General features: G+C 39.3%; 1 protein-coding gene across 3 annotated transcripts in view; it reads right to left on the bottom strand.

Annotated features, from left to right (window-relative positions):
* Positions 1-12,747, bottom strand: part of GK5 (glycerol kinase 5) — an 83,301-nt gene extending 70,554 nt beyond the window's left edge. Inside the window, exons 1-3 of one of the 3 annotated variants that reach the window (XM_057498335.1) lie at positions 12,439-12,747; positions 4,967-5,060; positions 3,979-4,054 (exon numbers count right to left, since the gene is read on the bottom strand). In XM_057498335.1, the coding sequence (XP_057354318.1) occupies positions 3,979-4,054; positions 4,967-5,060; positions 12,439-12,600 (332 nt within the window). In that variant the 5' untranslated portion in view covers positions 12,601-12,747. The remainder of the gene's footprint in view (positions 1-3,978; positions 4,055-4,966; positions 5,061-12,438) is intronic. The other 2 variants (XM_036877375.2, XM_036877376.2) reach the window with 2 other exon arrangements.
* Between the last annotated feature and the right edge of the window lie 831 nt (positions 12,748-13,578).

Raw genomic sequence — 13,578 nt, 5'->3', positions numbered from 1 at the left:
AAAGAACATAAGGGATGTGAACATTCCCCAGGAATGGGTTGTTTTAATTTGTCTGATTTCTCTCAGACTGTTCAAGTTCAGTTGGACAATATCCACCATATCATAGATAAGTTTTCACAAATGCCTAAGGTGCCTAACTGGTTTTCTTGGTTTCACTGGAGATGGCTGGTAATTATAGGTATGCTTTGGTTATGTAACTATACTCTATTATGTTAATGTGTGTGCGCAATTTAAGGAGTAGCTTAAAACCTATGCATGCTGAAGTTACTCGACAAGAAGATATGTCAAAGAAATAATCAATCTTCCCATGTTTTCTTCCGCCTGCTACTTCTATAGCTTTTCTTCTTCCTTCCTAATTACAACCCTTAAATAGAATTCGTGCCTCATATCAAATTTACCGAGTATCATAATTCTTCCAAGTGGTAAAGACACCTCAAGACAAATGGTGGGCATAGAAGCTACAGGGCATAAATATGCAAAGAAGTAAAAAGCTAACCATTTCAAACAATAAGGCTTCTCTCTCACTTACCAACTTTACGTTTCCCTGTATGGCCCCGGAAGATGACTGGTTAGCCAGAGACGGGTAAGATTCCTCAAGGGAGGAACAACCTAAGACAGGCACAGTCGCAGGGGGGCCATCAGGTGAGAAATTGGGGATCAACAGAGGTGAGGCTTAGAACCTCTCCCCCCCTGTTCTGAGAGAAATCTTCTGCATACGTGGATGTTTTATTGCCCTTGTCTAGCTTGGATTAACACATAGTCTACAGGCACACACCTGATCATCTACATTTGCTCTCTTACAACACTAAACTATGTTTTCTACCTTTATCTTGTATCTACCTACCACTTCAGCATTTTATTAAAAATAATAATAATAAAGAGAGAAATGTGGTATCCACATATAAATTAAGTATAAAAATCAAATGAGTATTCATATTTGAACTGTTTATAGTTCATAATGCATGAGCGAAACCGAAAGTTTCTGTGATGACTGCCCTTGTACTGTTCACCATGTAACTTATTCACTAGGTAAGAATTTGTTCTCCATGTAAGAACTTGTTTGTTATGCCTCAGAAGATTGGAGACTGACGAAAATTAGGCTTGGGGTGGATTAATGATTGTGCATTGAGCACTGACTCCCCTATACAGAATTTTATTGTTGTTAACAACCATTTGATCAATAAATATGAGAGATGCCCTCACAAAAAAAAAAAGTACACACTTCCAATTGTAAAATAATTAAGTAACCAGGATGTAATGTATAGCATAAGGAATATAGTCATAATATTGTAACAACTTGGTATGGTGATAGCTGGTACCTAGAATTATCATGTATATAAATGTTGAATCACTATGTTGTACACCTGAAACTAATGTAATGTAATACTGTGTGTCAACTACCCTTCAATAAAAAATAATTATCTACCAAAAAAAAAAATCATAAGAAAAACACATTTACAGTACTGTATGTACTGAAGAAACCCACCTGTAAGTGGACCTGTTCAGTTCAAAGCCATGTTGTTCAAGGGTCAATTGTACTGAATTATATTGGCCAAGTCTTTGTGAATTCACCCTGACTATATATCTTAGGCTTATCACTACCCGCTATGTCCACCACTTTTCTTTTTCACTGTTTAACGGTCAGGATGCCCTTTTGAAATCTAGTACTCTGTAACAGAGAAACATTTTAGTGTTCTTTCTTTGTTTTTAAAGCAAGAAACACATGTTAAAAACAATATGGGGGTAGTGGAAAGAGCATATGCTTTTGGGTCAAAAAGATAATTTGGAATCTTGGTTCTATTTATAAATTGCATGACCCTGAATAACTTACTTATTTCTCTGAGCCTCAGTTTCCTTCTTTGTAAAAATTGACATAGTACCTAAATAATAGGTTTGTTTGTAAGGATAATGGAACATGAAGTATCACTAAAAGGTAGCCATTATGATATTATAATTGTATTTAATCTATATATAGCACCTATGCCATAGCTGAAATTAAAAATATACATATTTAATATTTAAATATTAAATTTGTTGTAGACTGAAAATATAAACAATAATTATAGCCTTGTTTCTGAAATTTGTTATTCCCTTGAATTCTTCTAGATATAAGCTAATTTTTTAGATCTTCAACCCATTCTTATCTGAAAAGCTAACTCACCAAAAGAGTAGAGAATTTTAATGACAGCAATAGTCTTTTTTATTTGGTATCATTAATCTACAATTACATGAGGAACATTATGTTCACTAGACTATCACCATTACCAAGTCCCCCCAACAAAGCCCATTACATTCACTGTCCATCAGCTTAGTAAGATGCTGCAGAATCACTACTTGTCTTCTCTGTGTTGCACAGCCCTGCCCATGCCCCCAACACATTATACATGCTAATCGTAATGCCCCCTTTCTTCTCTCCCCTTATCCCTCCCTTCTCACCCATGCTTCCCAGTCCCTTTCCCTTTGGTAACTGTTAGTCCATTCTTGGGTTCTCTGGTTCTGCTGCTGCTTTGCTCCTTCAGTTTTTTCTTTGTTCTTATGCTCCACAGATGAATGAAATCATTTGGTACTTGTCTTTCTCTGCCTGGCTTATTTCACTGAGCATAATACCCTCTAGCTCCATCCATGTTGTTGCAAATGGTAGGATTTGTTTTTTTCTTAGGGCTGCGTAATATTCCATTGTGTATATGTACCACTTCTTCTTTATCCAATCATCTACTGATGGACATTTAGGTTGCTTCCATATCTTGGCTATTGTAAATAGTGCAGTGATAAACATAGGGGTGCATCTGTCTTTTTCAAACTGGAGTGCTGCATTCTTAGGGTAAATTCCTAGAAGTGGAATTCCTGGGTCAAATGGTATTTCTATTTTGAGCATTTTGAGGAACCTCCATACTGCTTTCCATAATGGTTGAACTAATTTACATTCCCACCAGCAGTGTAGGAGGGTTCCTCTTTCCTCTGCTCATTTTTTAATTGGATTATTTGCTTTTTGTTTGTTGAGGTGCGTGAGCTCTTTATATGTTTTGGATGTCAACCCTTTATCGGATCTGTCATTTATGAATATATTCTCCCATACTGTAGGATGCCTTTTTGTTCTATTGGTGGTGTTCTTTGCTGTACAGAAGCTTTTCAGCTTGATATAGTCCCACTTGTTCATTTTTGCTTTTGTTTCCCTTGCCCAGGGAGATATGTTCATGAAGAAGTTGCCATTGTTTATGTCCAAGAGATTTTTGACTATGTTTTTTTCTAAGGGTTTTATGGTTTCATGACTTACATTCAGGTCTTTGATCCATTTCAAATTTACTTTTGTGTGTGGGGTTAGACAGTGATCCAGTTTCATTCTCTTACAGGTAGCTGTCCAGTTTTGCCAACACCAGCTGTTGAAGAGGCTGTCATTTCCCCATTGTATGTCCATGGCTCCTTTATCATATATTAATTGACCATATATGTTTGGGTTAATGTCTGGAGACTCTATTCTGTTCCACTGGTCTGTGGCTCTGTTCTTGTGCCAGTACCAATTGTCTTGATTACTGTGGCTTTATAGTAGAGCTTGAAGTTGGGAAGAAAGATCCCCCCCACTTTATTCTTCCTTCTCAGGATTGCTTTGGCTACTCAGGGTCTTTTGTGTTTCCATATGAATTTTAGAACTATTTGTTCCAGTTGTTAAAGAATGCTGTTGATATTTTGAAAGGGACTGCATTGAACCTGTAGTCTGCTTTAGGCATGATGGCCATTTTGACAATATTAATTCTTCCTAGGCAATAGTCTTTTTATTGTCCTTATTTTATAAAAGTGAAGTCCAGATGACCCATAGGGTGCATAGTTTAGTAACCCAGAAAGTGGGCCCACATTTATCCCTCTTAACCAAGCAAAACTGCTCTGAATTCACAAGTTTCAAATCCCCAAGTAGGTTTCACAGAAGTGTATTCACTGTGGTATGAACTGAGCAAGAGAATGCTTATCCCACAATGCACTTACTTGTTCCATGTAATAAAGGTTGCCCTCTGTGTTGAAATGCCAAGACCAACGATTTGATTCATCTCTACTCCTGCAGCTAAAAATAAAGACAGGTAAAACACATGTTTAAAAGCCAATGAATTTTTCTTTACAGTATTACTGTACAGAAAATGATTCATTCAATATAATCTTTAAGAACAGCATCTGGGTTTAGCATTTTAATAACGTAATTGGAGTTAATAAAGAAAGCATTACTAAGATGATTTTATAGTTTTTTTATTTAAAAGTAAAAAGATATGTTCTAATAATATGGCCTTTTTGCTTTAAATGTAGGGGAAAAAACACTACTCAAAGTCAGTCAGACTATCTTTTCTTCTTGACAATACTAAAATATTTTCTTTTTCATAGGTTTTGAAATTTTTCAAACCAAAAAGGTGAGAAGGAGATAGCAACTTAGTTAGATAAATGAAGTAAAAGACATTTTTAGAATTTACATTTACACGTCATCTTTCGCCACATTCTTAAAGAAGCCTGCATTGAAAACATTCTTCAAGAGCTAAGATTTCAGACTGCGGCTGTCGCTGGGCGTGCATCAAGAAGCCACACAGGACAAAGACAAAACAAAAACTTACTTTACAATAAAGGTAACTCAGCTGTAAACTCCTGAGAGTTGGAAGTGTGTGTTCTAAGTTTGTTAATAACTCTCCCTATTCTGTACACAACAGGAAATGACTCTGCACAAGTTACAACTGGAGGGAGGGAGGGAGGGAGGGAGGGAGGGGAGCCTTTCCTCGGCAGGTGAAGGTGACTTAAACCAGAAGACAGAGCTGCTGTCACCTTTCCTTGAAAGTGGTTCACTGTAAAATACTGGGAAAACTGTGATCCAAACAAAAGACCATGCATATAAATACGATTTAGGAAGCCCACAGAATCCAACAGACACCTAAGGAAAACTCTTAACTACAAACAAAATATCCTTTACTGTTTTTATTTTTATAAATCCAATTACCTTGGACAGAATCTTTTATTACAGTAACAAACTGGCACCAGAGAACATCAGGATCAATTTCAACCCAGCCATTTTGAGGATAAAGACTTTCTACCTATTTAGGAAAAGAGAAGATTTAGTAAAAACATGAGACCAAGTCAATAGTATCCAGGTCTTTAGACTACTGGTTAAAATAATTAACAACATGATTTTATTAATCTATCTAAGAATAATATCTTTTATTTACTAATTCATTTTTACTATCAAAATGGAAAGAACACATATATGAAATAAAAGTAGTCATTGCCTTTAGTTCATGAGTCTTCAGAGGATTTTAGCTTTATCTTTATTTTTCAAGTTTTCTACAATGAAAGCATTTATTTTTGTAATAAGAAAAAGTCAGACTTTAAAATAAATAAAAATTAACAAAGTATCAAGTTCTGGCTGAGACTGACAGGGTAAGCACACTCCGTGTACCACCCACGGAATGCAGCTATACAATCTGGACAGAAGGCATGCAGCTACCTGTGGATTCTAAGTATATGGTAGCAGGCAGATTGGAGAAGAAGGTAAGAAGGTGAGTACCACTGAACCAGTTGTGTCTCCTTTTTCTTCTGGTACTCCCTGGCCTGGAATCAACGCAGCCTGAAAACCAGAAGTGGGTTCCAGGGTGCAGTGGAAACTCCAGGAGAAGCTCTGTTACTTTGGCTAACATTCCAAGGGAATAGGAGAAGTCCCCCATGCTTCTTATTCACCCCCAACCCCGCCTCCATGCTTGTGTCCCCAGCTGTCCCATAGAGGCGGCTGTAGCAGTAACTACAGGCACCTAAAAGGCTGAGGGCGATAAAACTTCTCTCCAATCAGAGGAGCTGCAGGCCCCAAAGGGTAAGATGAACCCCACGGGTTTTCTGTTTCCCTGTGCTCCTGATGCCTCCCTTGCCTCAGATTCGGGCAAAGTACCCAGCGGAATGGGGGTAATGAAAGCTCCAGCTTCCTGGCAAGAGGACCCCAAAGGGAAGGCTCTGAGGACTCAAAAATATCAGGAAAGTCTCAGAGAGGGAGGAGCTTAGGAAAGCTACTCCATGAAGTTGTGCGTGAATTCCTAGGCTTTCCTAAAAGCTGCATGTGCATCAATGCACCCCGAACAGCACAGCAAAGACGTTAAGAACAGAACCAAGAGATGGACCACTGCCGAGGTCCAGACTGACCAACTGGGTGGTGCACACGCAGGGCAGATCCAAATAGTACTGCCAAGATTTTGAAAACAGAATAAATATTGAAACCAAGGTCCACAGAAGGCTGGTAGAATTTGTAGCCTGCTGGTGGAATACCTGATGAAAGAAAAATATCAACATTCATCACAGGATTTATACAAGACCTGGTGTCTTATAACATAATATTTAAAAATGTCCAGGATACAATCCAAAATTATAAGCTGTAAGAAGAACAGAGAAAATCTCAACATGGGAAAATATAATCAATAAATACCAACACCAAGATGACACACATGTCTGACAAAGACTTTAAAGCCAGTATTAGAAAAATACTCCTAGAAATAAAGGCAAATTATTTTGAAACAAATGGAAAGACAGAAAGCCTCAGCAAAGAAATAGGAGACATAAAGAAAAACAAAATGAAAATTTTAGAATTGAAAGATATAATAATTAGGGGTCAAAGGATAAAAACTTTTGGTTGTAAGATGAGTAAGTTCTGGAGACCTAATGTACAGCATGGTGACTGTAGTTAATAATACATGTTGCACACTTGAAATTAGCTAAGAGAGTGTTAAATGTTCTCAACACACACATACACACAACAAATGGTAACCACATGAGATGATGGGTATGTTAATTAGCTTGATTATGGTAATCATTTCAGTGTGTGTGTGTGTGTGTATATATGTGTGTGTGTGTGTGTGTGTGTATACCAAAACATCATGTTTTTTCACCTTAAATATATACAACTTTTATCTGTCAATCATACCTAATAAAGCTTGAAAATAATCCATTAAAAGAAAAATGTTAATAATTAAAATAAAAAATATACTCGATGGGTTCAGTAACAGAATGGAGATATCAGAATAAAGTCAATACACTTGAAGACAGATCAACAGAAGTGATCTAATCTGAACAACAGAAAGAAAAAAACATTGAGAAAAAATGAACAAACCCTCGGGCATCTGTGGAACAGGAGCAAAAGGTCTAATTTTGTGTCATCAGAGTCCCCAAATAAGAAAAGAATTAACTGCAGAAAAAAAATTACTTCAGAGAAGAGTGCTAACAGTGCTAAAACTTCCCAAGTTCAGTGAAAGATTTAAATTCTATGTATTTCAAGAAGCTTAGAAAACTCCTAACAGTATAAAGCCAAAGCATCACACATCCAGATCTAACATAATTAAAATCCTGAAAAGCAAAAACAAAAAAAGTTGGAAGCAGTCAGACACATTACATACACAGGACAATGATTTGAATGACTGTGGATTTCTCATCAGAATCATAAAGGTGAGGAGGGAGTGGCTCAACATTTTTTAAGTGCTAAAAGACATGTCACCCACAACGGTATACCAAAATCCCAGAAGGATTTTTTCCTAGATAGAGACACGATGATTCTAAAATGTATATGGAAAGGCAAAAGAAGGAGTATGGACCATGTTGAAAAATAATTAAATTGGAGGAATCACACTACCCAATTTCAAGACTTGCTATAAAGCTACAATAATCAAAATACTGTACTAGCAGCATAAAAATAGAAAAGCAGATCAGTGGAAGAGAATGCAGTCCAGAAATAGTCCCACGCAAATACGACTAATTGATTTTTGACAAATGTACAAGGCAATTCAGTGGAGAAAAGGTAGCTTTTTCAACAGAGTTGAAAATATCCACATGCAAAAAAGTAAACTCAATCTAAAACTCGTATTTTACACAAAAAGTAATTCAAAATGGATCACAGATCTAAATGTAAAACATAAAACCAAAATGTTTAGAAGAAAACCCAGGAGACAATCTTTGTGACTTGGGGTTAGGTGAGGAGTTCTTAGACACGACAGCAAAAGTAGTACGATTCATAAAACAAAAAATAATAATAAATTGGACTTATCAAAATCAAAAACATTTGCCCTGCACATACTGCTAACAAAATGAAAAGCCAAAGTAAAAATATTGAAAATACGTGTAAAACACATTTCCAATCCAGGACTTCTATCCAAAATACATAAAGAAATCTCAAACTAAATAGTGAAAAAACAAACCCAATATAAAAATGAGCAAAAGACTTGAACAAGCACTTCACCAAGGAAGACTTGGATAGTAAATATGCACATGGAAATATTCAACATAATTAGCCATTACAGAAATGCAAATAAAAACCACAAAGACATACCACATCTACTAGGATGCATAAAATAAAAAGCACTAACAGTATCAAATGTTGGTGATGAACAAATGGAACTCATACATTACTGATGGGAAGGCAAAAAAGTACAGCCACTATGGGAAAGTTTGGCAATTTCAATGGAAGTTAAACATTCACTTATCGTATGAGCCAACAATCCTAATTCTAGGTATTTACAGTAGAGAAGTGAACTTACATTCACATTAAAATCTATATAAAAATGTTTACAGCAGCTCTCTTCAAATCACCAGAAACTGTAGACACCCAAAACTATTCCAACAGGTGAATGGATGAGGTACATCCATATAATGGATTAGCACTCAAAAAATAAAAAGGAAAGGACATTGACACACATAGTATCAACAGTCTCCAAAAGCTACTTAATGTATTATTCTACTTAAACGATATTCTCAAAGAGATAAAACTATATATAGGTCTGGGAAGTAGATCAGCGGTGATCAGGGGTTAGGAGTGGGAGGAGTGTATGACGACAAAGAGCACAAAGGAGTTTTGGGGATTAGTCCTATACATGTGCTAAAATTCACAGAACATATTCATTAAAAAAGTCAGTTTTACTGTATAAAAAGATTTATCCAGAAGACAAGGAACAGAGAGTAAACAGGCTCAGCCCAGCTTTATTAAAAACAAAATGTTTTTAATATGAACAGTGAGTGGGTGGGTTTATGTGGGTAAGTGCAGAGGAAAAAACTGATACCTCTCTCTCTCTGCTCAGCTTATACCACTTCTCTGCCCAGCCCCTGGCAGAGATTCTAGGATAGAGCCCTGAAATTTAGAGGTATCTCCAAAAGCTGGGATGCTAGTTGGGGCTGAACACAGCCTTGGTTCAAAGTCCTTATAAGGATCCCCAATTCCCTGCTCCAGCCAGATAACTGCCCCTCCAAGTAGAGTAGAGAGGATAAGAGGTTTACTCGCTGGAAGGCTTGAACCAGAGTTCTTTTCTTGCAAATACCAGATACAGCTGAGTGGGGTAAGACATGGATCTGAACAAATGAACAGCCAAGCAAAGATCACCATGTAAGGACAGTCTTTTAACATGTAAGAAAAGGCCAAAATAAAGAGAAAAAAGGAACTCTGAGAAAAGAGCAACAATGGCGGGTAGCATGAGGATGGGGAATAAGAGAAAAGAATCTCTTACTCTCCAGTGAGCTCATCAGAAGCAGATTTAACAAAACCTATTCTCTTATATCAAATAATATTTCTCTTTTATGTACAGCTTTCATGGCCACAAACTACTAACGACTTCACAACAAACATTTCCTCACTCCATAAAACTGGGTATCATTGCTTCAAGTCTGAACTTCAAGTCTGAAGTACTGACTCAGGGTCACTTCCAGGCACTCCACGAGCCCAGACAGCTCACCACCTCTAAACATGCCACAGCCATGAAACCTGCTCCTCTACCGAAGGAAGACCAACCAAAAATTCAATCAAGAATATAATCGATGTTAGGAAGAAAACTTGTTTTGTTGATTAAACACAAAAGACAACAACTAGATTTTTTCAAGAACGTACAGAGAGTATATGGAATTGAAGATTCCACTGTTTTCCTGGAGTAGCCTTTCTGTCCCTGTTCTTCTGAGATGTTATCTTTCATGGTTTCTCTCAATGGCATGATGTTCCAGTGGAGAACATGATAAATTTCTCCAGTTTTAAAATCTAAAAATATCATTCACATGTGTGATTTCTGAATAGCATTCTACGATATAACACCAATATTTAAGAGTCCATAGAAAGATGTCTTTTTTAAAAATGCAAATTATAGAAAAAGGTTAAAAATGTATCTCTGCTGGTAAAAAAATGTATGTCACAAGGAATAAAAATGAAGTCTTCTCAGAAGCCTAGTACTACCTCTGAATATAAGGATTTAGGATGTCAGTTTAAACTGAAAGACCAACACAGCTTATTTTGTTCTTGTCTCTAAAGGGTGATCTCTTCAGTTTTTCCTTCTCTCTCTCTCTCTCTCTCTCTCTCTCTCTCTCTCTCTCTCTCTCTCTCTCTCTCTTCACGCTATCTATTCATCAAAATCAATCAAATCTTAATACTAAGAGGTTTTAGATTTCTGTTATAAATTCTTCCCATCATAATAATAGCAGAGGTGCGATTTTTACTTGAGAAAATAAACACAAGTTCTGTGTCTAACAGATTCCCATGAAGCTGAGTTCCTAATACTTTGATTACATGCAATTCATTTATTCTGTACCCATGAGGTAATAAACCAGGTGCTAAGTAGCAGTGTAGGCCAACAAGACCCTCTTTCCCAAAGAACTTAAGTTTTCTGAAGTAAAGGACCAGCTATTGTTTTGGAGTTTCTCATTTCTATTCACTGTGGACTAACAATTCTTAAGACACAATTAAAACTTTCTAGGAAAAAACTGCATACAAAATAAAATCCTAAATGTTATCAATAGACATAAAATTACTCTGCCAAACTGCTACACAAGTTTCTCAAACTTGGTTTATCTCAGCCCTAGCAGCCTTTAAGAAGCACTTTAAGAAGCACTTCTGTAAATTGCTACCACAGTTGGAGAGGCATTGCTAGAAACTCCTTAACCTGAGACAGTACTTCATCCTTTCAGGGCAGGAATTTTTGTATTTTTATTTACTCACATTTCTTTCCATACACTTCTCCATCATTTACAGTCTGAGCAAACCATTCCAGTCTCCCGTTACTCACAGCAATCTCATCTTTTAGACTCTGACCTCATTTCTAAAATACTAATTACTTTCCCCAGATTATACAGCAACTGTGAAACTTCGTATCTTCTAACAATTCCTCTCCTTTTGGTTCCAAATATTTCAAATATTATTTTTTTAAATCACTGCTTAAAACAAAAGTACTTGGTGTCTTGAATTATAAAAGCAACTGTGTGAAAAATGCCAGATTACACCACATCTAGCGTTGTGGTAAAGACTCAAAAAGCTAAGGAGCACCCAGTCCCTGAAGGACTGTATTGGCCTTTCACCTGTCCTTTCAGGCTAGGTAGGGATGGTGGATGGAGGTGGGGGGCAAGGTGCACAGTGTTCCTTTCCTGCACAGGTACAGGAAGCGGCTGTAGTCCCCTGAAACCAGAATGGAAGCCCGTTGTGTCCCCAAAACAAATGCTCGAAGTAGTAATTTGGCTGGAACGGCTCCTGGGCAACTGCTGCGGTTGAAAAGCACTTCTTAAGGTGGTGGGAACGGAGCAAACGCAGGGTCCAGCGCTGCTGGGAATGGCTTAGGTAACTAATGGCTCCTATCTGCCGGCACAGTGCTAACTTAAAAAGACATCGGTATTGGAAAGAAGAGTAGGTAAGAACACCAAATCCAATCAACATTAATTTTGGTGTGCTGGCAAGTGAACAGAAATCAACACTTCTTCAAAATGAGAACAGAAGACTACCAATCTGTTGCTGGCTTCAAAATAACAAGGTTTTACTAATAACCAACGATTTAGTAGGCTTCTCAAACCAGGAAAGATAACATTTATGAATTCTCAGACGGAAGGGAGAAAACTAATGACAATACACCCTTCAAAACTTGTCCAGAACCTCCCATATTCATGGAAATCAGCTGCTCGTGTGAAGAACCAGCACTTTGAGAAGTGGTTATTAATGATGACAACTGAAGAATGGACCATAAAGTTAACTTCTATCAAGATCTAAAAAATTAGAATGTAAATAAAGACGGAGTTGAAGTCTATCAGGCGCAGGAAAAACCAAGCAAGTCTCAAAGCTGGCTGAGCACGGGCTGCCCTGCCCTGCCCCTGCCTCACCTGCCTTGCGGGTCAACGCGGTTCCCACCCAGGGCAGGCCGGAGAGCCTAATCGCCAGGTGACCGAAAGAAAGGGAACGTCCCCGGGGAACAAAGCGGGCCCCTACTGCCCTCAGCCTGGAAGGGAAGGGCGCGCGGGTTTCAGCCCTGCCCAGGGAGAGTCTGTAAGATCTGGCCGGTCCCGGCGCGCCGCTGAACCCACGGCTCGACGGGGCTGCAGGTGGCCGCATCCAGGCCGGAGGAGACGGACCCGCCCGCTCACCTCCCGCTATCCGACCCCGGGTGCTCTGCGCGACCCCGACCCGCGGCCCGACGCCTGCTCCCCGGTCACCTTCTGCGCGCTGGAGCCGCGGACCAGCGCCGCGTGGTCATAGACGTGGCAGCGGATCACAGAGCTGCCCACGTCCAACCCCAGCACGAAGCCTGCGCGCCGAGAGTCCAGCTCGCTCGGCCCGGGGCAGCCCTGCTCTGGGACTGCGGGCAGCCTCGACATCCCGAAGCCTCCAGCTTCTCCGCGGGACTGCCTGACGGCGCGCTACACACGCCCGAACTGCGGGGGATGCGCGCGCCCGGCCAGGCCGCCGCCCCCGGCCCGCCCCCTCCTCGAGATCCGGGAAGCGGCCCCGCCCCTGCCGTGGGTCCCGCCCCGACGCCGTGACGTCACCGCCGCGCAGGGACCCTTCCGAGTCTTGCGCTCGGGCGGGCGGAGGCGAGGGCGGGGCGAACGGAGGTGAGCTGAGGGTGGAGCCCCGGGAGTCCCTGCTGTGCACACGGCCCCCGCGCTTTCAGCGTGGCCCGTCCTCTGTCTCCCCGCGATGACAAGCTCCCCGAGGCAGTTCCTGCATTTCTTTTAGCCGTAGTTGCATTTTATGAGTCTGCAAAAAAAAATTAAGTGATCTGAAAATTTTTAAAGTCGGTTTCTTTTTTTACTTTTTTTTTCTTCTCAGTATAATAGCAAATAAAAGAAGGTACCACACTTGGCAGCTGCAAAATGACTTTCTGTCCGTGTGTCTCTGCAGTTAAAACAGATTTTGGTTCCTCGTTGGGACAAAAGGAAAAACGAAGGTGATTTCTTCTAAACACATATTCCCTTGCTCCAAAATTGAAGTGTTTTTTCTTTTTAAATCCACTACACAAACTCTGTGATCAGGTCAGAAAAGCAACAATGGCTCTTGTCTTTTTTGAAAAACCATTGAAGTGAAATGCTTTCAACAAATTTCTTCTACAAATCACAACAGAAAAGAAAGTAAAAGTTCAAACAAGGAAAAGGAAAAGCATTTCTACTGCTGAATCACGATTTTAAGTTGAATGTCCGGTATTGCTGCAGAACAGACTGTGTTGGGTCATAAAGGCAATTTCTTTTCTTTTCACATTGTGAAATCACTTTATATTGTTTTCTAGTAGAAAAGGCAAGAAACTGCAAAACCCCTAGTGTTGAATACAACGTTTGTGCCAATTAAAAAAAAACAGG

The sequence above is a fragment of the Manis pentadactyla genome, chromosome 1, assembly GCF_030020395.1.
Source record: "Manis pentadactyla isolate mManPen7 chromosome 1, mManPen7.hap1, whole genome shotgun sequence".
NCBI classification, from domain to species: domain Eukaryota; kingdom Metazoa; phylum Chordata; class Mammalia; order Pholidota; family Manidae; genus Manis; species Manis pentadactyla.
Note: the sequence above shows the minus strand (reverse complement) of the source record. Positions and strands in the feature narration are given on the sequence as shown.